The sequence below is a fragment of the Eubalaena glacialis genome, chromosome 13, assembly GCF_028564815.1.
Source record: "Eubalaena glacialis isolate mEubGla1 chromosome 13, mEubGla1.1.hap2.+ XY, whole genome shotgun sequence".
Classification (NCBI taxonomy): domain Eukaryota; kingdom Metazoa; phylum Chordata; class Mammalia; order Artiodactyla; family Balaenidae; genus Eubalaena; species Eubalaena glacialis.
Window position 1 is genome coordinate 85,373,423 of NC_083728.1, and position 20,561 is coordinate 85,393,983.

The 20,561-nt window shown below is 59.7% G+C and overlaps 1 protein-coding gene across 3 annotated transcripts; it reads left to right on the forward strand.

Moving 5' to 3' along the window:
• Positions 1-3,543: 3,543 nt before the first annotated feature.
• On the forward strand, positions 3,544-20,508 carry STX1A (syntaxin 1A). 3 transcript variants are annotated; one of them, XM_061210273.1, is made up of 10 exons: positions 3,544-3,606; positions 11,384-11,461; positions 11,838-11,937; positions 14,759-14,833; positions 15,612-15,685; positions 15,784-15,892; positions 15,983-16,056; positions 16,919-17,056; positions 18,636-18,746; positions 19,067-20,508. In XM_061210273.1, exons 1-10 carry the CDS (start codon positions 3,577-3,579, stop codon positions 19,142-19,144), a joined length of 867 nt encoding a protein of 288 aa, XP_061066256.1. In that variant the 5' UTR covers positions 3,544-3,576; the 3' UTR covers positions 19,145-20,508. The 3 variants fall into 3 exon arrangements, with proteins under 3 accessions (XP_061066256.1, XP_061066254.1, XP_061066255.1); XM_061210271.1 differs by lacking the exon at positions 19,067-20,508 and having other exon boundaries at positions 18,553-19,029; XM_061210272.1 differs by lacking the exons at positions 14,759-14,833; positions 19,067-20,508 and having other exon boundaries at positions 18,553-19,029.
• The last annotated feature ends 53 nt before the right edge of the window (positions 20,509-20,561 follow it).

Sequence of the window (20,561 nt, forward strand, 5' to 3'; positions counted from 1 at the left end):
GAGCCTCTTCCCTTGCTTTAAGACCATCTATGCTGGCCTCTTCCAGCCTGGACCTCTCCCACGAATTCCAGATTCCTATGGGCAGTGGCCTGCTTGCCCTTCCTGGTGGGATGTCTAATGGGCCACTCAAACTTAAGGGTCCAAACCCCGAATCCTATTACCACCTGCCACCCACCTGCCACCTGCTCCTTCTCTAGTTTTTCCTCCATCTTTGCAAATGGCAACACCATCTTTCCAGGTGTTCAGGGCAAAAAACTTGACTCCAGGCATCCTTGATGCCTCTCTTTCTCTCAGTTGGCTCTACCTTTAAAATGTGTCCAGGGGAGTTACCTGGTGGTCCAGTGGTTAGGACTCGGCGCTTTCACTGCTGTGGCCCAGGTTCAATCCCTGGTTGGGGAACTAAGATCCCGCAAGCCACACGGCCCTGCCAAAAAATAAAATAAAATAAAATAAATAAAAATAAAATGTATCCAGGATGTGACCACTTCTCATCACCACCATTGCCATCACCTTTGGCCCAGCTGCCTGCGTGATCACAACAACTTCCTAAATACGTCCCTGCTTCCTCCCGTGTCACCTTCTGTCTGTTCTCCACCCAGCAATCAGAGTAATCCTGCTGAAGCCCAAGATGGATCAGGTCCCTTCTCTGTTCAACACCCTCTGGGGGCTCCCATAACCCTAAGAATCAAAGCCAAGGGACACAGTCAATTCCAACGCCCCACCCTCGACTCCTCTGACTTCACCTCCTTGGAGCTCTTCCTCACCCACCACACTCCAGGCATCCTCACCTCCTTGCTGTCTCTCCGATATGCTAGGCACACTCCCTGCTCCTGGTCATTGCACTTGATGTTTCCTCCGCCCAGAATGCTCCTCCCCCAGAGACCTAAATGCCTCACTCCATCACCTCCTTTATTTATTTATTTATTTAGAAAATCTTTTTTTTTAATTTATTTTATTTTTGGCTGCGTTGGGTCTTCATTGCTGTGCGCGGGCTTTCTCTAGTTGCGGCGAGTGGGGGTTACTCTTCGTTGCCACGCGCGGGCTTCTCATTGTGGTGGCTTCTCTTGTTGCGGAGCATGGGCTCTACGCGCACGGGCTTCAGTAGTTGTGGCATGCAGGCTCTAGAGCACAGGCTCAGTAGTTGTGGTGCACGGGCTTAGTTGCTCCATGGCATGTGGGATCTTCCCGGACCAGGGCTCGAACCCATGTCCCCTGCATTGGCAGGTGGATTCTTAACCACTGTGCCACCAGGGAAGCCCCCCTCACCTCCTTTAGATATTTACTCAAGTGACACCTTCTCAGCAAGGCCCTCCTTGACCACCTGATTTAAAACTGGAATTCTGCCTCAAACCCGGCACCCTACTCCTTCTGTCCTGCTTTAACTTCTTCATAATATATTATCACCGTTATGTATGTTATTTGCTTGTTTATCATCTCTCTCCTCTACTAGAACCCCATGAGGGCAAGGACTTTGTCTGGTTTTCTGCCATGTCCCCAACATCTAGAATAGTCAGCACATAGTAGATGCTTTTTGATTAAGGGAATGGAAGTCGGACCCTTGATTGCCTCCCCCCTTGTCTGCACAATGAAGTTTAACGTTCAAGGCCTCCCTCACTGGACTCATCTCCCACCCACGCTCATCCCCACACCTGAGCACCGCAGCAGGCTCCTGAGGTTCTCCAGTTGCTCTCCACCCTCACCCCAGCATCTGGGCACACTCCTTCTGTCTAGAATGCCTGCACCACTGCCTGCTGCAATGCCACTCCTTCAATATCCAGCTTGAACGTCACCGGCTCTGGGAAGCCACCCTGAATCCTTCACATATTGAAACCATGTCTGTCTCTCCCACCACTCTAGGAGCACCTGAAGTGCAGAACAGTGTCCCCAGAACATGCATTCCCAGGTAATGTTTGATGAATGAATGAATGAATGAGAGTAAGACCTGTATCAGAAAGGCAGTTTAAGTTGAAGGGCACACATTCATTCTCTATTCATTTTTCACGCTACCATTTAATATTCATCTCCATAAGTGATGCTTGGCATGACACCAGGATTCTCTGAGGGCAGCAACTGTGTCTCCCCTTCCTGCCCTCTCCCCACAGGGCCAGACACTGGGCTCTGGGGCTGCACCCATGACTCACCCCACTGAGTCACCCTGCACAGAGGAAAGTACTCTGAACCAGGAATCAGCAGCTTCCCTGCCACCTGTTCCCTGTAACCCTGGGCAAGTCCCTCTAGCAGGTGAGTCCTGGTCTCACATCTGTCAAATGGGGCACCACCAACACTTGCTCTGTGGGACACTCAAGGTTGAGGTCTGGACAAGTGAAAGGGGTGTGGCTCCCTCTCATGCCAGGCTACATCTGAGCTAGTCTTGGACCAGACTTTCCAGGGAAGGAGGGATGGCTGGAACAGTGTCTCCAGCCTGTCTGGCAGCCAGCTAACCTGTGCCCACAGTCTGGGAGAAGTGCTGGGCCTGGACACACTGGTCAGCAGGGGGCTGGCCCAGCTCCAGAGCAACACCTTGGCAGCCCTGGGGAAGGGAAGGGTGAGTGCTTGGCTTGAGGTCAGAGCATCTGGGCCAGGGCACAGAGGGGGCAGCTGGGGGTGTGTGTGTGGCTGCCGCTCAACAAGATGCTGGCAGGAACCAGAAAAGAAGCATCTGCTACTGACTAGCCCCCACCCACTACCCCTCCACAGTATTGAGAAGACCTTCCCATTAGTCCAGAGGAGCTTGGCCCCTGCTTAGCTACTCCCAGCTTCTAGCTAGGAAGTAGGATCTCAGGCCCGGGGCTGGGATGCAGGGCTGGGAATATAGGGAAAGGGGAAGGAGATGGGGCTATAACTTAGATCACCTTCCCCCAAAACAGAGGGGTGCCTGCATCTTGCTGGGAGTGGAAACTAAAGGAAAAGTGGTGGTCACTCAGCATCAGACTGTGAACTGAGGAATCCTGGGGAAAGAGGGGGCCAGAGCCTGAGTCTGGATGAGACGCTGGGAGAAGGCAGGAAGGGTAGGGGCTCAAAGGCTGGAACTCTAGAGGGTTTTGGCTGGAGGAGGCTTTTGGAGGGGGATGCTGGAGGTCCCAAGGCAATAAAACTAAGGAGTGAGGTGGGGTCTAACCTCTAGCAAATACCCGGGGATATGAGGGGCTCTGGGGGTGAAGAGCCAGGGTCCAGAAGGAGGGATGCTGAGCGGCTGAGTCGAGGGATGGGACGGAGGGAGGACGGAGTTGGGACGGGAGGGAGCAGAGACTCTGGGAACCGACCCCAGGCAGGGATCAGGCGGGCGTCGAGAACGCAGGGGGATGAGGTCCCAGGGCTGTGACCCTTCAGAGGACCTGATTGGCTGGGGGGGAGGGTGGGCAGTGGGAGCGGGGAGCCAGCGTCCCAGAACTGGGTTCTAGGCTGGGACCCGTCAGGGCGGGGCGGGGCCGGGCTAGGGGCGGGGTCGGGCTAGGGGCTGGGCCGGGGTCCCGGGGGCCGGGGCGGGGCCGGGCTGGCGGTGCGCAGCCGCGGGGCGGCTGCCGCGCATGCGGGGCTCACAGGGCTGCAGCCGGTGCCGCTGCCACTCCCGGGAGCATGAAGGACCGAACACAGGAGCTCCGCACGGTGAGTCCGGCCCCTGCGCGGCGCCCCTCGCCGCCCGCGCCCAGCGCCCGGGCCGCTCCCCGACCAGCTCTGGCGACCGCTGGGGCGGTAGTCCCTGCGTCCCTGGCCAGGGTGGGAGGGAGCAGTGCCGAGCCGGGGACCCCCATCCGGGTCCCGCCCCTTGGACCCACTGGGGTCACGGGCTCTCGTGAGCTCGGCTCCGATGGTTCGCGGACTGGCGGCTGGAGCCCGGGGTCCTGGATAAACTTTTCGGCGCCCTCTTCTTTTCGGGGGTCGGAGGGGTATTCTGGAATATCGGTGGCGGGACCGAAGCCTGGCCTCTCCCTCGCCCCGCGGAGCAGGTCCCGACTGTCTCTCCCCACGGTGCCTCACCACTGACCCTCCTGCCCTCCCTCTGGTTTAGACAGACGGCGGGACCGGTGGGAAGGGGCCGCGGGCGGCCCCCTGTCCAGAGCCCCGCTGCAGGGCGCGCTGCGAAAACGGGGCGGTCGGGTGGGGCCGGGCTCCTCCGTTGGGCGCTGTCTCGCGGGGCGACCGCCGCCCCCATCACCTTCCATCACCTGTAGCTCCCATCACCTGTGGCTCCCCACCCGGTGGCGATCGGCATCTGCTGCCCGCCCTGGTCCGGGAGGGGTCAGACCCGCTCCCGGTCCACATTCCTGGCTTCCGGGCAGCCCGGGCCGGCGTTTCCAGACCCTTCCGGGGCTCCCTGGTCTGATTCCGACCTGAACCTATTTTTCCACCTGTGTTTCGGAGGCCCCTGGGGTGTGGCTTCTGGGGCGGGGTTCCGGTGGGGGAAGTAGAAGGATGCGCAAAGGTTCTGAGTCAGAGCCCGCCCTCTCCCAGCCCTGACAGAGACCCCTGCCGCCTGCTCCTCATCATCAAGGCCCCCCTCCCCTGGCCTCTGCTATTAACCAGGGTGTTCGCACCTCTCCCTTTAAAGATGGCAATCCTGGGGTGGAGGGGCTGGGGGGGACAGAGAAGGACGGGAAGCCTGCCTGTGGGGAGAGGGGCATCAGGGCTCTAGACCCAGTTGAGGCTCCTCTGATGCCCTGGCTGACCCCCCTGCTGGAAGGCCCCCACCTGCTGATCTCTGTGGCGGGGGCGGGGCTAGCTCAGTGTCTCCCCAGAACACTTCCCCTGCTACCCACCTTAGAGCCAGAGACCTGGGTCCCCTTCTATGGAAAGTTCCAAGGGTCCTTTGGACTTTTGATCCCATCGCTTGTCCTCTCTGCCCATAGGTTCCCTGCATTTGTGCCTGGGTCTCCCGCCCGTTGTACCAGTCTTGTCTCCTGGGCAGCGTGGGGCTGGGACCTGTGCTCTCCTGCCTCCGTGTCCCCCTTGCTCTATCTGCCAGCCCCCACTCTCCCGTCAGACCTGTGTTATTCCTGGCTGAGTGCCCAGCCCCCGGAGTAAACCCCACGAGGTTTCAAAGGAAGAAGATGGTCCCTCATGTCATGTATGGTGTCTAAACACTTCCCCCGCCAGCCCTTGTGGTTGCCCTCAAGTTTCCTGTGCTCGGTTGAGTCAGAAGGAGTGTGGTTATCTTGGTGATGAATGGCCGTGTGGTGCATTTGCTGGTGTTTGGGTGCCTGGTGGGTCAGGCGAGGGTGTATGTGGGAACCAGGTGATCAGGGAGAACACAGTCCTTTACATCTGACATCCTCTGACTCATCAGCTTCATCCCCTCTGCTGAAGGGAAAACTGAGGCACAAAAGAGATGTGGCTGGCCTGGAAGATGAAGTGGGATGGTAGAAAGGGGCTTCACCTAGTCCTAAAAATAATCACACTCAGACCTGGCTGAGACCTAAGGCCTAAGAGATCTTGGGCTGTAGGAAGCTTGAAGCCAGCTCTTTGCTCTGGTGTGTCTGTGATTCCCCCCTTCCCCCCAGCCAGCACACATACACGCACACACGCTAGCCAGAGTGGTCTTTAGGTGGTGAGGCCTGGCTTGTCTGAAAATAAACTGAGTCTTCCTCTCCAGACAGTCCCCCAGTCCAGGCATTCAGCGCCCATGCAGGCTGCTGTACTCATGGCCGGGTGGCTCTGCCCCTTGGGGGTTTCTAGCAGCCTTGAAGGTCCGCTGGCAGGAGCCCACACTGGGTGGGGTGGAACCATTAGTCTAGGGGGGCTGCCATTCCCACAGGTCTCCCTCTGGGCTGCATAGATTCCTATCTATGAAGTGGAGGTAGGAAAACCTAGAACCCAGTTTCTCAGGGCAAGAGGGGTGGTCACAGGTCTCCTGACTCTGACTCCATATTTGGGGGAGACCTTGAACCCCAGGAGCCAGAATCCCCAGGAACTGAGACTCCAGTGCTAGCTGGGCTGGACAGAGGGTGGTGCTTGGGACAGCCACTTGCACCACACCCAGCCTCCCTCCCTCCTCCTCCCCCCTCCTCCTCCTTCCCCACCACATTTGGAAGGAAGGCGAAGGGAGCTTATTTATAAAAGTCACACTTGGGGAAGGAGCTAGCACGTTTCCTCAGCGCTGCAGGCCAGGCCCAGCCCTCCAGCCTTCTCCATCCCTCAGCTCTCCTGGAGCTGATCCTCTCATGAAGAGGGAGAATGAAGGAGTCCTCGCGGGCCGGTGTGGGGACCTGAATGCTCTCCACAGCCCTCAGAGATCAAAAGGGCAGCCTGGAGGCCAGGATGGGTGAATACCTGGGTCACCAGAGTATACAACCGGGGAGACTTTGGGGACAAGGTGTCCCCAGGCAGCCCCGCCTGGCCTGCAGCTGCCTCCTTCCCCCAGTTCAGAGGCCTCCCTGGTTTTCTTTCCGAGAACTCCTCGGAGCTGACCCACCCCTCCCTGGGCCCAGAATGGTGTTTATCTACATTCTGGGCCATGTGAGACACAGAGGGGCCTGCGACAGGAAAGAGGAGGGAGAATGGGGTAGCCAGACCCAGGGAGAACCTTCCTGGAAGGAGAGGACTTGGGATGGCCCAGAAGGAGGAGTTGAATTTGAATGGGAGGAGGGAGGGTGGTCCAAAAGAAGGGACCAGTGTGAGTAAAGGCAGAGGGGCTAGGATGCCCAACCGAGAGAGAATGGAGGGTGGGCCTGACATCTGGTCTAGAGCAGGGCCCAGCTCACGAGGGCAGCACTCTGCTGACCGGTTCCCTTTTTCTCTCTCACTGCTGGGAAGAGACTGGGGGTCCCGGGGCAACAGCAGGCAGGTTGGTGCCTTAACCTCTCCATGCTCATTTGTCTGTACAATGGAGCCAGCCGGCTTTGCCCTGCAGAGAAGAAGAAACGGGGAGTGTAAGAATAGACCCAGGCTAGGGGTCCCCTCCTTCCTTCGTTCCTTCTCATCACCTCCTTGGAGTTTCCCCCCCCAAAAAAACCAGTGGATTTGGGCACGTGTTCATCTGAGGTACAGATGGCCTCCAGGAACTATCTGGTCCAACCTGCTATTTTACAAATGGAAAACTGAGGTCAGAAAGGGCCAGGAGTTTATCCAAGGTCACACAGCACCTGGAGGGAGGCAGAGCTCAGCCTCTCCCCACTGCCCGAAGCTGCCTCCCTGAGCTGCTCTGGGGCCCTGCTAAGGGGTAGACCTGGCTGAGGGCAGGGATCTGGGGGAGGGGGAGGTTTGCAGGATGGAGAAAGGAGGGAGGGGTCAGAAAGGAGAGCCCTCTCTTTCTGGAGACCCAGCTCGGCCTCTCACACACCCCTGACTCAGCTCTGGGCCTCTCTGCTTTAGCAATACCGGCTTTGATTAGTCATTAAAAAGAACAAGGGGGAAAAAAAATAGCCCTCGAGACAGACAACAGCAACTCCTGCTCCAGCAGGAATGAATCAAGCCTGCCTGCCTGCCTGCCGCCATCCCCCAGGACAGGCTTGGAGGCTGCCTGGCCTCCACACCCGTTGGAGGATTCACATCTTACTTCCAGGAGGGTATCCTGGAATCCTGGAGCCTCTGCCTGGAGAGACCACCAGGGCTGCACACGTGGTGGTTCTAGTGGGATATTCTCTCCCCTGTTGCAGCAGGTCCCTGTGGTGGGGCAGTGCTTGTTCACTTCCGCCCCGATTTTCTTTTCTGATTGCTCAGGCCGGAGGTGACGAGGCTGGAGCTGAGATAGCCAGCCGGCCAGAGAGGAGTGAGACCAGACCAGTGGTTCTCAATCCTGGGGGGGCTTTAAAAAAACTTAACCTCACCAGCCCCATCCCCATAGATTCTCATTTGGTCTGGAAGCTGTTTTGTTTTTTTTTTTAATCCCCCACCGAGGGACTCAGGTCCTGGGCCAGGGTTGAGAACCCATGAACACTAGAACCAAAAAACAAACACTAAGACAAATTGGATGTTGGTTGGATGTGAGAGGAGGAGGAAGAGTGTGGATGCTCCCCCCAGTTTTTGACTTGGGGGACTCTTTGAGAACGGGGGTTCTGAGCAGGGGGGTTCAGAGAAGGGGGCTCAGGAGAAAGAAGTGGAACTTAGTTTTGGCCAGGTGGCAGGCAGGGTGCCAATATGATGTCTCGGTGGGTTTGTCCAGAAGACGTTTGTACCTTTGAGCTTATAACTGCCCCATGACTCCAGCTGCCGCCAACACGCTGCAGCCTCTCAAGTCCCCAACTCTAGTCCAGCCCTCTTTCCGGAGCTGTGACTGCCACTTAGAGAGGGCTGGCGGATTCCCAAGGGAGCTGGTGCCCTGATCATTCAGGGCTTTGGCCTAGATGTGGATGAAGTTGCAGGGGGCAACAAAGGCATAAACTGTCAGATTCTCACAAACTGAAGCAAGGATCAGAACAAATGAAGATCCTTCCCTTGAGCCCAAAATCCAACCAAGTAAACAGGGTGGGGAAGGGCTTGGGGGCTTTCCTGGGCAGGAAGAACTATATGATCACTTCTGTGATCCCTGGCTGCATTAACAGAGGTAGACTATGTAGAAAGAGGGAGGTGATGGGTCAGCTCTTTGGCACTGCTCAGACCACAATCAGCAGCAGATTCAGTTTATATCTTGTACTGCTGGAGAAGACAGAGGCTGAGTGGAACAAGTCTGGGGCACGGGCTGCAACTTAAGGCCTCTGGCAAGGATCTGAAGGGGAGGGAATGGTCAACTTGAGAAGAAAAACCCAGGAAGGATGTGGATGCTACCTTCACATCTCTGGCAGGGCCAGCCCAGGGAGAGGGCACCAACAGGTTCTTTACGGCCTGGGGCCACACCGCAGGAAAGGGAAGGGCTTTCTAACAATTGGGGCTGCCCCAGATAGGGAGAAGTGCCTGGGAGAGCTGGTGGGCTCTCCATCCCCGGAGGTGTGAAAGCTGCGGCTAGATGCTGCGGCCAAGGTGACTTTTCAGGTCCCTTAGGGCTTGAGTGTGTGTGCCTGTGGCCCAGTAGGGATGCGAATAGGGTGTGGGGAACCAGAGGAGCAAGATACCCACCCCAGGGAGCTGAGGAAGGCTTCCGAAGGAGGTGGCATCTAAGGACGAGGGGAATGTCAGCTTCATGGAATTGGCACTGCCGGCAGAGGGAGCCACATGGGGACAGCAGGGAGGATAGTGGGTAGATTATAGGGGCAGGGAGATGGTTATAGGTTATAGGTCGAGTGTGGTGGGATCAGATTTCAGGCTGGGGCAGTGAGATGAAAAGGGGGGTGAGAGTGAAAAGGTCCTGAGGAGGAAGAAGTAGTAGCACTTGGTAAGGAAGGGTACCCTTGGAACATCCCCTCCATGTTTTGCTCAGAGCCACAGCTGTTTGACCCAGGCTGTGAGGTCAGGCCCTAAACCCTCCAATTGATAGAGAGCATGGAGGAGGGTGTGGCATCTCTCCCGCCACCCTTCTGTTGGAGAAACTACTCAAGTCCAGCCTCTGTGCAGGGAGGCTGTGCAGGTAGCAGGTCAGAACTGGCTGGATGCCTGGAGAAGATAAGTCCGTTTCACAGATGGGCAAGCTGAGGCCCAAAGGGAGGCATAAGCCCCGGGGTCCCTGGCAGTGACTCTCATCTCCAGTGACTCCGGCGCCCTTGTCTTTGGCTCTAGCTGGTCATCACTCCGGAAGGGAAGGGAGCTGGAAAATTGTCCTTCTGCCTCTTCCCATCCACCCCTATCCTTCTCTGGGCACCAGAAGGACAGAGAAGCCAGGATGCTGAATGGCAGGAACTCCTGGGGCCACTTCCCAGCCTGGCAGGCTGCCGGGGAGGGGGCCCTGGGGTTCTCCAGGCTGCACCCTGCCTCGGTGTCCCTAGGGAGTGCTCCTCTGGCTTGGTTCCTGGGCCTTAAAGTATGGAAATGGCTCCTAGATTCTCTCTGGCTAAGGGTGGGCTTGGTGGGGGATGGGGGCCACCTGGCGGCAGCCACAGGCACTTGTGGGAGCGAGGATTTATTTTAGCTGCTGGGGGAGGATGTGTGATCTCTTGAGGAGGGGGGCCGCCTCCATAAAGCTCCCAACCAACCCCCTCCCTTGGTTGGTCCCACTTTGGTGGGGTAGTGGGACCCCGAGAGCCCCAGGGCCACAGCCCTTTACGGAACATGCTGGGCTTCCCCATCCGTTCTCAGCCCACCTCCCCCAGCATGGCATCACTGTCCCCATTTCATAGAGGAGCAAACAGACCCAGAGGGGAAGTCCCTCAGCCAGTCAGTGTCCGTGCTGGGCCCAGAACTCGGCCCCTTCCCCAGCCGGCGGGGGCCCAGCCTCCCCGGCCCCTCAGCCTCCCCGGCCCCTCAGCCTCCCCATCCCCTCAGCCTCTGCCTGCCTCCATCCTCGCAAGAGAGCATCAAGGTGAGGGCTAGTGCCTCCTCCCTGTGGGACGCTGAGAAAGGAGGAGGCATGACCCAGCCCGAGAACCCAGGTGACCATCCTGCCCTGAGCATCTGGGCCTTGGCTGTGGAGAGGGACCTTGGCCTTGCCAGCAGAGTGGGCCGACCATGGCTGATTCCAGGTGTGGGGCGGACAGTAATGAGCGTGGCCGGCATGCTGGGAGGTCAGAGGTGTAATCACCCCCACCTCCTGATGGGCTGGCTTTTGTATGGCTGCCCCTGGGGCCGCGGGGTGAGGCCTGCACCTGCAGCTGAGGCAGGCCCTGAGCCAAGTGGCAACGAGACTGGCCTCTTGTGCCTGCCGGACCCAACTCTGGGCCTGGAAGGAAAGAGGATCAAGGTCAATGTCAAGACTAACAAGGAGGGAGAGTTCCCCGAGCCGTCTGAGGGAGCAAGCCTGGCGGATCACAGAGGCCCCTCACAGGCAGTAGCTCTCAAGCCGGCCTGGGTGCTGTGGGGATGGCCCATATCTGAGCCATTCCACCTTTTGGCAGGGAGGTGGTCCTGGTGCCCAGGCCTCCCCCTGCATGGCCTTCCCCTGAGAGGGAGCTTGGAACTCAGGGCCAGCTTGGGAACTCCAGGCAACCTGTCTCAGACAAGGTGTGAGCTGGGGCCAGTGGCCGGGGGACTAAGCCCTGAGGTTTGCTTGCCTAGCCTGTGGCAGGGCCTCCCCAGCAGCACCCTAGGGTGAGGGGTGTGCTGGGAGGACCCTAGTCCTGTGGGGGAGGGGAGGCAGCTGAGCAGGGGAAGGAGTGCCTGGCACGGAGGGGGATACTTAGCCCTGTCCCCAACTTGACAGGCAAGGCCTCTCTCCATGATCATGCTGGGTCCCCAGGGATCCTCCAGGTCTCACTGCGGCTGGGAGCTGAGGGCACAGCCAGGCCTTGTCCCTGCCAAGGGCCCTGGAGCTGCAGCCTGCGGGCCTGCTGTATGTAGATGCTGGGCAGTTTGGGTGTCCCAGGTCCAGCGGGACCCAGTGGTCCTAGCACAGGTCTGCTCATGTGTGCACACCCCTGTGCAGGCCAAGGACAGCGATGATGATGATGATGTCACTGTCACCGTGGACCGAGACCGCTTCATGGATGAGTTCTTCGAGCAGGTGGGAGCAGCACATCTGCCTCTCCCCAAACACTAGCAGACCCGGGGTGGCTGCGTCTCACCTCTGAGGCAGGCCAGGGCTCTTACACACCTGCGCCTGGCTCAGCAGCCCACAGGCGCCAGTTAATGAGCCCATTTTGAGAGTGAATAGACTGAGGCTCAGAGGGGAGCAAAGTTTGGGATGGCCCATTCCTCCCCACTCCTACCCCAGTCTAGAAGGATCCTTGGAGCAGCCCCGCCTCCCCTCACCTACCCACTGAAGCCTGGCTCAGTCTGGCCCTGAGCCCTGACCTTTAGCCCTACTCTGGGCAAGCCCTGGGCCCAAGAAGCCCCCTCCCTGGAGTTTTGCCTCCAGACCACCTGGCCTTGGTCCACAGGTGGAGGAGATCCGCGGCTTCATTGACAAGATCTCAGAGAACGTGGAGGAGGTGAAGCGGAAGCACAGCGCCATCCTGGCCTCCCCCAACCCTGATGAGAGTGAGTGTGTAGGTGTGAGGGGCCCCACAGGCCTCCAGGAAGGCGCTGCTGCGGAGGGACGCCCTTCATTGCTGGTCGGCTGAGGGCTGCCTGCGCCTGGCCAGGCTGGGGAGGGCTCCATGGGAAGCCTCAGGAAACACAGCTGTCCCAGGCTCGGGGTGCGGGTGGTCAGTGCCCAGTACCACCTGCCGGATGCCTGGTGAGAAGGGTGGGGTCAGGCGCAGGACCTGCCCTCCCCAGGTGAGCTGGCTGTTTTCTAAGGCAGCACGGCTGGCCGGCTGTATCCCTGGGATTCTGGGAGGGAGCAAGGAGGGAGGCAGCGGCCTCTGATCAATAGCAGGCCTCTCAGCGCAGCCTCTCCCTTTCCCTCGCCTCCCCAGGGGAGCAGATGGCAGCTCTGAGGCATCAGCGCTGTGGGAGGGCAAGCCGGCCAAGCAGGCAGAGTTTCCGGAAAAGGCTGGCAGCCCTGGCACTTGGCCATTGGTACCCCAGAGCCAGGCGTTCTCAGGGCTCCAGGAAGTCACCTCTCTCCCTCTGCACAGGGAGGCTGTGTGGGTCTGCATTTCACTCTGTCCCCAGACGGGTCCCACTGACCTGGCTGTCACGATTCCCATGGAGGTGTTGATTACTACTACATTAACATGGGCCAGGCTGACAGCATGCAGGCCCGTGACCCCCTCCCACAGAGGGGGCTCACCCTCAGCCCTGGGGAGGCAGTGACGGGCTGGGGCCCAGGCCAGCCACCTGGACTCATCAGATTGGGTGTGTGCACTGCCTGCCTGTTCTCGCGGCTTGCTCACCTCCTCTCTCCCTTCTCCAGCTCCTTTGGAAGGCGCCAGCCTATGGGGCCCCAGAACAAAGCACGGGGGAGGGTCCGGCTGCTGCCCAGGTGTTCATGGGAAAGGACCTACGGCCCATAGCCCACCACCCAGGCACCCAAAGCTTGATTTTGTTCTCAACCCCAACAATGCCTCTCTATCCATGACCTCTCAGCCCCAGGCTCACAGGCATCCTCAAGCACCCAGAATAAATCTCCCCACGGCCCCAAAGTGTGCTTGAACCTGAGGCCAGTGCCAGGCCCTTTGAAGGCAGAGTGAGTCAGCTGGGAGCCAGGGAGACTGTCCCAGGAAGAGGTGGAAAGGAAAGAGGGACACCCCAGAGCAGGGCATATATCCAGTGCAGTCGCTGTGTCCTTCTGCTTTGCCCCTCTCCCTAGAGGTTTGTCTGGGACGGCAGTATGTGACGTGGTTTGTCTGTGGGCTCATGTGTATCTGGGTCAGCGCGTGTACCTGGTGGGTCACTCCTGGTGAGGCGCAGGAGGGGGCTGACTGTGGGGCGAGACTATAAAGAGCTGGGAGTTGGCCCCTCACCTGCTGGAAGGTGGGGCAGGCGGGGGGCGACGGAACTGCCCAACTCCCCCAGCCCTTGGCTGCCTTGTGCCAGCTTCATCAGACATCACTAGTGACCAGTTTAGAATCGCCACCCGTGAGCTGGGCAGTCAGGACCCGGCTGACGGTCACTGATGTGGGCTAACAGGCACTCCCCAAGGGGAGGGGGCTCCCCATTAAGGGTTCTAGGGCAGAGGCGGAGCAGAGTTGAGGGGGCATCACAAAGAAAGTTGGCGGTGAGTGGGGGGCTTTCCTGGGCCAAGGCTTGCTCTGCCTCCTCTGGGGGCTGCCATCCAGGCTGGGCTATTCTGGGTCTGAGCAAAAGAGGCTGCGACGTCAGAGCAGCTGGTAACCGAGTTTTCCTTTGTTTCTACAAACAAGGCCTCTTCCCCCGCTCCTGGAAGCCCCCCACTCCACCTCATTCACATTCCACTTGGGAAGTGGCCCTCCCACTTGATCAGCCACTGTAAATGCCCCTCCCGAGTCCCCTATGGGAGAAGCCCCAACCCCAGAAGCAAGCACAGTGGATGAGAAAGGTTCCAGCCAGGAGCTCAGTCCTGGTTTCTCCAGGGGGTGGAGCCATGGGGGGCTGCCCTGAGGCTGGGCTCCACCCAGCACCCCAGAGGGAAGCAGGCATCTTGCCCCACTTTGCCAGCCAACCCCCCGCAGGGAGCAGGGCTAGCTGGGCACCTCCATGGCCTCTGCCAGCTTTACGAAGATGGTTCCAGGTGGAACAAGGGCCAGAAACTACGCCACAGCCCTCCGCCAGCTTCACCCCCTCATAGGCCCCGCTGCATGCTACCTCTAGAGCTGACTATACCCCAGGGGCCCACCTCTTTGAAGCTCTTCTCCCAGCTCCCACCCAGCCGGGTGCCTCCAGCCCCCATCCACCTACCGGGCACTCAGCAGTTGGCCTTCACTGAGCTCAGCACCTGGGGAGGGGGGCTTTGTGAAGAGAACAGGGTCTGCCCTGCCCAGGGTGCTTGATGGCGGCTGGCTTCTGCCTCCTTGGCCCCTGGCCCGCATCAGCCCATCAGCTGGATGTTCACCCCCAGAGCCACCAGGTAGCGCTAGGTGAGCCCCTACCTCCACCTTCGACTCAGGCAAATATCAAGTAAACGTTCCCCAGTGCAACCTCCAGCATCACCAGCCACTCCACAATTACTTCTGCCTTAAATTTAGCCCCATCTGTTATCTGCAGGGGGTTGGGGGGAGCCAGCGAAGGCGGAAGGGAGGCTCCTTGGAAGGCACACGAGAAGGGGTGAGGCTGCAGCTGGTGTGGCCCCAGCCCGGGATTGGAGGGGCAGGCAGACTCTTAGCCAGGGGACGAGGGGAGACCCAGGGTCTGCCCAGAGCCCCCTTCGGGCCTGAGCCTGAAGATCAGGCATGAGGGAGCCCAGGGTGTCTACCCGCCACCCCTTCTACCTCCCCAGAAACCAAGGAAGAGCTGGAGGAACTCATGTCTGACATAAAGAAGACAGCAAACAAAGTTCGCTCCAAATTGAAGAGTGAGTCTGGGCTCCAGGCCTTGTCTGGGATATGGGGGGCACTCCAGGCCTGCTTCCCCCACACAGCCCATGGAATTTCACTGACTCTGAGGGGTACATTGGGTCTTGCTTTCCTTTGTGCGCCATTTACTCAGCAGCTACCTGGCAAGGCCTGTTTGTGCCAGGCTCTGGGCTGGGCCTTGGGACACATGCCTGAGGCTCCGTCCAGCGAGTGTTCCACTCTGGGCACTGTCAGCTAAAGAGAGTTAAAGGAGTGGCCAGCAGTGCCTGGTCCCACACAGGAGCCCCCATGCGCTCACGTGAGCACAGGCAGGCATGCCCCGGAATGCACAAGCCTAGGGGTCCCGTGCCCTGTGCTTGTGGCCACCTAGCCCTGCCCACCCCCCGACCCCCTCCACGGCATGCCCCGCTCCTCGCTCCATGCACAGCCTTCCTGAGGAGAGAGAGAGCGTGGGCCTGAGCCACCAGGCCTAGCACATTGTAGGTGCACACACACACACACACACACAGATACACAGCTTGGTGTGTGCCCGAGGCCTCACAAGTGTGTCTGTGTGTGTATGTATGCACGCAGCCACACACACATCGTGCCTGGAAGAGCCCTTGTCGGTCCCTCCTCCATCAGTGCCTGGAGCTCCCCCTTGCTCTGCTTCCTGTGTGACCCCACTCAACAGGCAACACAAGTCCCCCCAGGGGAGGTCCTGAGCCAGATCCTGGGTGTGTGGGTGGCGAGGCAGCGGTGAATGAGGCAGGTTATCAGCAGCTGGCTATTCCCCAGGCATCGAGCAGAGCATCGAGCAGGAGGAAGGCCTGAGCCGCTCATCCGCTGACCTGAGGATCCGAAAGACACAGGTGTGGGCGGGACCTCTGGGGCGGGCAGCCAGGCACCTGAGGCTCTGGGGCCCGGTGGGGCTGGGCCTAACACCTGCACCCCCATCTCGGGCCCCCAGCACTCCACACTGTCCCGGAAGTTTGTGGAGGTGATGTCCGAGTACAACGCCACGCAGACTGACTACCGCGAGCGCTGCAAGGGCCGCATCCAGAGGCAGCTGGAGATCAGTAAGCTGAGGGGGTGGGGCCGAGGGGCGGGGCCGGGCTGCCGCTGACCACCCTGGGGAAGGCCGGGCTCAGCGTGACCCCTGCTCGCAGCCGGCCGGACCACGACCAGCGAGGAGCTGGAGGACATGCTGGAGAGTGGGAACCCCGCCATCTTTGCCTCTGGGGTGAGTGTGGACCCCTCCCCCTGGGGACCCTGGTGTGTGTGCAGAGCGCTGGATCTGGGCAGTCTTTGGACACAGCCACCTGTGAGGCAGGTTTTAGAGACGAGAAGGTCGAGTCCCAGAGAGGGTTAGGGACCAGGCAGAGGTCACACAAATGTTAGGGTCAAAGGGGGAATTAAGACCCATCTCCCGGTTCCTCCCAGTCGGGTCCGCTTCCTAGCTACCCCTGCTCATTTGCCACCGGCTAGGGGCTCCTTTCACCAGCCTCAGGACCTTTTACCCCTCTTGGAGGACACGGTGCCCTTGGCCTCTCTACATTTAAGTGAAGCTCCATGTTCTACCTGGCAGGGGGGCTTCCTGAAGGAGGTGGCACACAGGTAGGGGAGGCAGCTTGGGCGTGTGGTTCTAGGAGGGGGTGTCAGCTACATTCAGTGTGGGAGGAAGAACAGGAGGAGAGGGGATGGGAGAAAGGTCGAAAGGCCGTTCGAGGCCTGGGCCCTCGGGGCAGTCGTCTTGGGCTCCTACAGCGCTGGTGGTAAGAACTACCACTCAGCTGTTACTATGCACGGGCACAGGTGGGGAGTGTTAGCCCCATGTTACAGGTAGGAAATCTACAGGTAGGAAATCTACAGGTAGGAAATCAGGTCTCAGAGAAATTAGGTAACAGCTAGTAAGAGCCGAGCAGAAAGCGGGGGGAGAGCTGCGGCTAAGGAAGAAGCCTCAGGCTCTGCTTCCAGGACATTCTGCTCAGGCCACTGCCCATCCCAGTGGCCTGCTTCCACCCTTGGCCTCTTGCTGTCCCGGTCCCCACCCCCGCTCCCTTTAGCCGGTCCCTGGGTCCCAGCCCACTGCTCCCACCCTCTAGATCATCATGGACTCCAGCATCTCAAAGCAGGCCCTGAGCGAGATTGAGACGCGCCACAGTGAGATCATCAAGCTGGAGAACAGCATCCGGGAGCTGCACGACATGTTCATGGACATGGCCATGCTTGTGGAGAGCCAGGTGAGTGCCCAGGGCCCCACCGTCCCTCCCCCAGCCCCCAGCAGCACCCAGGGCTGCACTAACCCTACCCTCTCTGCCCGCCACGCTGCCCTGCCCGGGAGGGACCGAGTCTTCAGGTAACTAACCACGTGCTGTTGAAAGTGCCCCCAGGGTCCTGCCCACCTGAAGGATCCTCTCTGCATGGCTCTGCTTGGCCCTCCAGGACCCCAGGCCCTGCATGGCCCTACCCACCTTCACCCAGCCTTGTCCTGTCTTGTTCACCAGCTGTGTGTCATGTGGGCACTGTGGATGGGCACTTTTCTAGGAGCCGGAGGTATAGCCGTGACCAGGACAGCTGAGGGCCTGCTCCCTGAGAGCTAATGTCTGTTGGGCAAAAGGGCAGCATAAGTAAATGATGAATGGCACATTCTCCAGTTGTGCCAGACGTTAGAAGGAGGCGATGTGACAGAGCAGCGGTTCTCAAACTTTAAAGTGCTCAAGAGCCACTTGGAGGGCTTGTTATACGTTTCCCTATTCTGGTCCCCATTCCCAGAGATTGGTAGGTGGCGTGGGGGTTCATGAATTTGCATGTCTCACAAGCTCAAGGGTGATGCCGACACTACTAGTCCAAGGGCCACACTTGGAGTGACACAGTCACTGCAGTGGCCACTTTGGACGGGGTGGTCAGGGAAGGCCTTTCTGAGGAGGCCGCATTTGAGCTCCGAAGACTTCCCAGGGGAAGAGTGAAGAGCTGGCCCAGGCAGAGGGACCAGCAGCGCCACAGTCCTGAGACCAGCAAGAGCCTGACTTACGTGAGGAGCAGAAAGGAGGTCCGGGCGGCTAGAGCACGGGGAGAGCTGGAGATGACAGAGATGGGGTCTTGGCAGGCGGTGCTGGGCTGCTGGAGTCTCTTCTAGATTGGAGGGTCTTAAGTGTGGGAGTGGCACGGCCCGAGTTAGGAAGCAGGGAGGGCTTGAGGAGGCTGCTGCTTCCAATGGGGCGAGAGACCATGGTGCTGTGGACGCCAGTGGGAGCAGTGGGCTTGGAGAGAGCGGCCAGCCATCAACACGCTGCTGCTGGGAGTCCTGGGCATTGTCATGGTCGAGTGGCCTCTGGGGGCTGCCTGGGACCAGACTGCAGGGCCCACGAGGCCTGTGGGACTAGGCAGGGGGTCTTAAAGGTTGAAGACCAAAGCCTGTCAGGGCTGGACGGAACCATCATGCCTGGGGAGGATGGAGTGGGGGCCTCACCATCGTCACTATGGCCAGACTCCAGCCCACCCACTCCCGCCCCTGCCTTCCTCTGCCCGGTGCTGTCCTCTGTCCAGCCCCGGGGTCAGGGCCCCTTCTGAGCGTCCTCTGCATGGTCCCCGCCACCTTGGCTGAGGCTGCATGGCAAGTTCCCGCCCCAGGATGGCTGCATTTCAGGGAGCTGCGCGGGGTGCCTGGCAGAGGCGAAGGGCACAGGTGAGAAGCTCTACCCCATCCTCCTCACACTCCCCTTCTCTCTAACCTCAGGCTGCTTTCCCGAAATCCTGCCCTGGGCCCCCTCGTAACCCTGAGGGGGGCCCTCTGGAGCTCGGGTGCCCCTGGCCCTGCAGGGAGAGATGATTGACAGGATTGAGTACAACGTGGAACATTCAGTGGACTACGTGGAGAGGGCTGTGTCTGACACCAAGAAGGCCGTCAAGTACCAGAGCAAGGCTCGCCGGGTCAGTAGCCCCAACCCTGCCTAAGCCCCCGTCCTCACACATGCACAGAGCCCCCAGACCATCACAAACCCCTCCGCATCCTGCCTGCACCCTCCCTCAGCTCTGACCAGAGCCTCCAGCGCCCAGTTAAAACCCCACCCAGACACGTTCCAAGCCATCACTTTCTCCCTCATTCAATCCCCCAGACTCTCCAACCCTTATTCCTCATCAGAGCCCCCTCCCCAGTCGCCCCACAGCCTCAAAGCTCTGCCCAGAGGCTCAGCCTCCCTCCTGGCCCCACTTCTGCGCTCTCTGAGGCCCCTCCTTGCCTCCCTGTGCAGAAGAAGATCATGATCATCATCTGCTGTGTGGTCCTGGGCATCGTCATTGCCTCCACCTTCGGAGGCATCTTCGGGTAGAAACCACCCCACCCGCCACTCCGCTCTGGATGGCCCACCCCCAGGAGGCCCCCTGGCTGCTGCCACCTTCTGGCTCGAGCCCTCTCCTCCCCACCCCATACTGCTCCTTTCTCTGCACAGGGCCCCCCATTCCCACCCTGCCCTGAGCCGTCGTGTGCATGATCTTTGTGACAGTGTGCGTCTGTACAGAGGAGGCAGAGGGGAGCCAGGCTGGGAAACAGCCAGCCGGGTGGGGATGGGCCAGCAAGGGACAGACTCAGGCCCTGGCCCAGGCCACTCCCCTTCTAGGCAGGGCCGCCTGGGGTAGTTAGCCATGCTCCCCTCCCCCGGCCTTCAGTAATTCCACTCCAGCCTGGGGTCTGCCCTCTCCTGGGATCAAGGCTCTCTGGACCCCAACCTTGCCTCCTACTGACCAGCCCATCTGCCCCATCCTGTGTCCTCTCCAGCTGTCCCCATAAGCCAAGCCCCCTGAGGGCTGGGGACCAGCTGGCCACATGGTGCTGCTTTTCAGGTTAGGGGAAGGGTGGCCTTGAGAGACAGCCCAGCTCTAAGCTTCTAACAGCCACTCACTGCCAGGGAGGCTCAGGGTGCCGTGGCCGGGTATGGGGCCAGGTATGGCTTCTGGCCGTGTCAAGACCAGGCTTCCTCCCCTGCCTCGGGGCAGAGTCCAACAGGTCTTCAGCTGCCTCAGCCTCCCTTCCCACATTCCTACAGCCCCAGGAGCAACCCCTTTGGGCTACGCCTAACCCCAGGTAACATTCTGGAAGAGGCTGACTGGTGCCTCGTCTCCAGCCGCCCTCGGAGCTAGGGAGGCAGAGCAGGCCCCGGTCAGGCCTCTGCACTGGTGAAGCCCACGGCCCGGGCCAGCCACTCTCCCCGGCAGGCCCTAGTCGGGTCCTCAAGCCATTGTGTGTTGCATGTTTGGGACAGTGGTCCCTGCTCTCTTGTGCTCGGGAAGTCAGCGTCCCTTCAGGCACCCGCAATCTCGTCCTGCCCTTGCTGCCCACCACTGACATGCCATGTGGGTGTCAGGTGTCTGGGATGCAGTATTCAGCAGCCAGCCAGGGAGGGGCACCTCCCTCCTCCCCACTGTCTCGGGACTTCTCAAGTCTGAGATGTGCCCCCACCCAAAACCCGTCGCCCGTTGACAGGCAAGGAGCGTGCATGCGAGCGCATGCAGCAGGGGCCGGGGCCAAGTCTGGGCCCCGCCTTCCCTCGGCTTTGCTCCTGCCCAGTGACTGTGACCGCTGTCCGTGTTGCCTTCTTGAACAGCGACTCCCCTCCCCCTCCTCCACCCCTTCACCAAAGGTCTTGGTACAACCAGCTGCCCATTTTGTGAAATTTTTATGTAGAATAAACATTTGTACCTGTACCATGCCTCTGCTGTAGACTTCTTAGTGTCATGGCCTTCGGACTG